Source organism: Zea mays, chromosome 1 (genome assembly GCF_902167145.1).
Source record: "Zea mays cultivar B73 chromosome 1, Zm-B73-REFERENCE-NAM-5.0, whole genome shotgun sequence".
NCBI classification, from domain to species: domain Eukaryota; kingdom Viridiplantae; phylum Streptophyta; class Magnoliopsida; order Poales; family Poaceae; genus Zea; species Zea mays.
This window is the reverse complement of record NC_050096.1, coordinates 234,584,772-234,587,074: the sequence shown is the minus strand read 5'-3', so window position 1 is coordinate 234,587,074 and position 2,303 is coordinate 234,584,772. Positions and strand designations below refer to the sequence as shown.

Below are 2,303 nucleotides of genomic sequence, written 5' to 3'. Positions count from 1 at the left end.
GCGGCGGATGGTGCGTAGGCGGGAGCTAGGCAACAGACGTAGCGAGCGCGAGCACAGGGAGAGGAAGCAGACAAACCAATTTGTGTATGGATCGTGGATGTCTATGTATAGACGATGCATTTGCTAATTGGATTATTGGTGACTTTTAGTAGTTATTGTTTGGCATGTCTTGAACACGTTAATGTTCGACCTGAACATGGCTATAACATTAATTTGTTGAGATGTGGGTTTGCCAGTGAGCCCGCAGAATCTATGGAGCGTGACAGGGTCTAATATTTCCATATCTAAACATGGTCATGTCGTGCATACAATTTGGTTGTCTATAAAAAATGGAGTTCATTGCCATCTATCTAGACTTATTTATCTGGGTGGAAATAAAGCACATATACCAAGCAACAATTTGTTGTGGAAGGGAAGTTTTATTCGATCGTATCGACCTTTCCACTATCAAGTACGTGGAGAGTGTAGTGATAACAATTGGTAGGACAGAACCGCGCGCCGTGGTTCCCAATTTCTCCGTGGTCGGGCGGCCATCCAACTCGGTGTGTAGCGTGTTCAGGCGTCGTACCACGTGACGTGGACCTCGCCGACATCCGTATCGAGCCTGAGCGCCTTCCAAACGGCTCGGGAGGAATCCACGATGTTGTTGCGGCATCCTCCATGGGAGTCGCACTCGTCCACGACCCGTGCCCTCACGGTTCCGCCCGCTCTCCGCTGTGATGCGGATAGCCTCACCGCACCTCTTCCCTCCCGCGTACCACCGCGAGGACAGCGCCACGATCAGCTTGTCATCGCTGTGGAAACTGCCATCACACGATGCTGCGCCGCCGCCATCCTCACCTCGCTCGAAACCGTTTACCGTCATCACAGCAGGGGTGCCGTTGCCGTCGTGGTCGCCATGAGCTGGTTTGCCGTGCCGCCGGGCTGCGGCGCATGACACCTGAAGCAGAGCTAGCAGGATGGCGATGGCTACCGCAATCTTAGTGTTCGCCATTGCTGTTTATTAATTCGTAAGCTAGCTCGACCGAGGTGCTTGGGATACATTGGCTCTTAGGGTATATATGTAGGCGTGCTCTCACTTCTCGGATCGTTGAGTTCGATACGAGGTTAATGGCCCTATCCGATCGACACAAGTGGGTTGTATCAGGCTGTCAGGTCACTTCGATGTTGCCATATCATCTCGGTAAGTCCTGCGCAAGAACACAGCTGATGAGCAAGCTGCTGTGTTTGGAAGCTGAAGCTGGAAAGCCCCAGATGATTCGGTGGACGTGTGCTTCATCTGTTCATCATTCCACTGGCTGATCAACCTAGGCAATCGCATACTTAACGTCCAAAACCCATGCAGAAAAGGATGCGAGCTCGATACTTTGGTTCCCTATAAAAATAGCTAACGTGCCTTGCTGTCACAAGTGGTGATGATTAGACTTGGTCAGTCTTCAGTCGGATCAGCGGATAAAATAATTTTTCTCTCTCAACGGATAAAAATATTCCAAACTCGAGTATAGAGGGCAACGGATAAAATATCAACGCATACTGGCATCTTGTGTTCGCATTCACCAATCACCAGCAATATACATTAGCATTGTTCTACAAATTATTGCAAAAATATTTATTCAAAGTTTAAAATCTTATTAGTTTCGTGCAACTACAGTAGAATGTCACTTACTAATCATAAATGTAAGTTACATCACATGCACATTGGAAAACTACTGTAGGCCACTTAAGTCAGATCATCATACTAGGAAAAACAAATATAACTTTCTCATAGGTGATAAGCCACTTAATGCATGTTTGGTTCGTTACCTCAATTGCCACACTTTGCCTAACTTTTCTGTCTAAGGTTAGTTATTCAATTCGAATGGTTAACCTTAGGCAAAATGTGACACATTTAGCAACAAACCAAACATGCCCTAAGGTCTCTAGGATCTAGAGAGCCAATATACCTTATACCATAATTATTCAAGATTTTATTCTTACAATTTACAAGGTATAAAATTCACAATGCTAGAACTTTCCAGAATAGAATTCAAAGATAGTTTTGAGGATTAATCTACTATTTGATTCAAAGAAACTAAAACTTGACAAAACAACAATTTAACTACATATTTAGTATTGTCTACAAACTCTTATATATGTCGTATATAACAAATAATGTAAATATGCATAAATAGAAAGTCTAGCTAGTGTTAATTATTCTGAAAATTCCAAAGAGTTGTATGCAAAACACCTAAAATTATACAATTTTTAGAAAGTGTAAGACCTATTCTTTAAGAATATAAGACTTGTATATAAAATCTGCATAT

At 43.4% G+C, this 2,303-nt stretch overlaps 1 protein-coding gene across 1 annotated transcript; it reads right to left on the bottom strand.

Annotated features, from left to right (window-relative positions):
• Positions 1–346: 346 nt before the first annotated feature.
• LOC118476138 (uncharacterized) lies at positions 347–1,298 on the bottom strand. Its single transcript, XM_035964267.1, has one exon. The coding sequence runs from the start codon at positions 992–994 to the stop codon at positions 347–349; it is 648 nt and encodes a 215-aa protein (XP_035820160.1). The 5' UTR covers positions 995–1,298.
• Positions 1,299–2,303: the final 1,005 nt, after the last annotated feature.

Excerpts from the sequence above, each read along its gene's own strand:
- LOC118476138 (XM_035964267.1), bottom strand. The coding sequence starts at position 994 with ATGGCGAACACTAAGATTGCGGTAGCCATCGCCATCCTGCTAGCTCTG.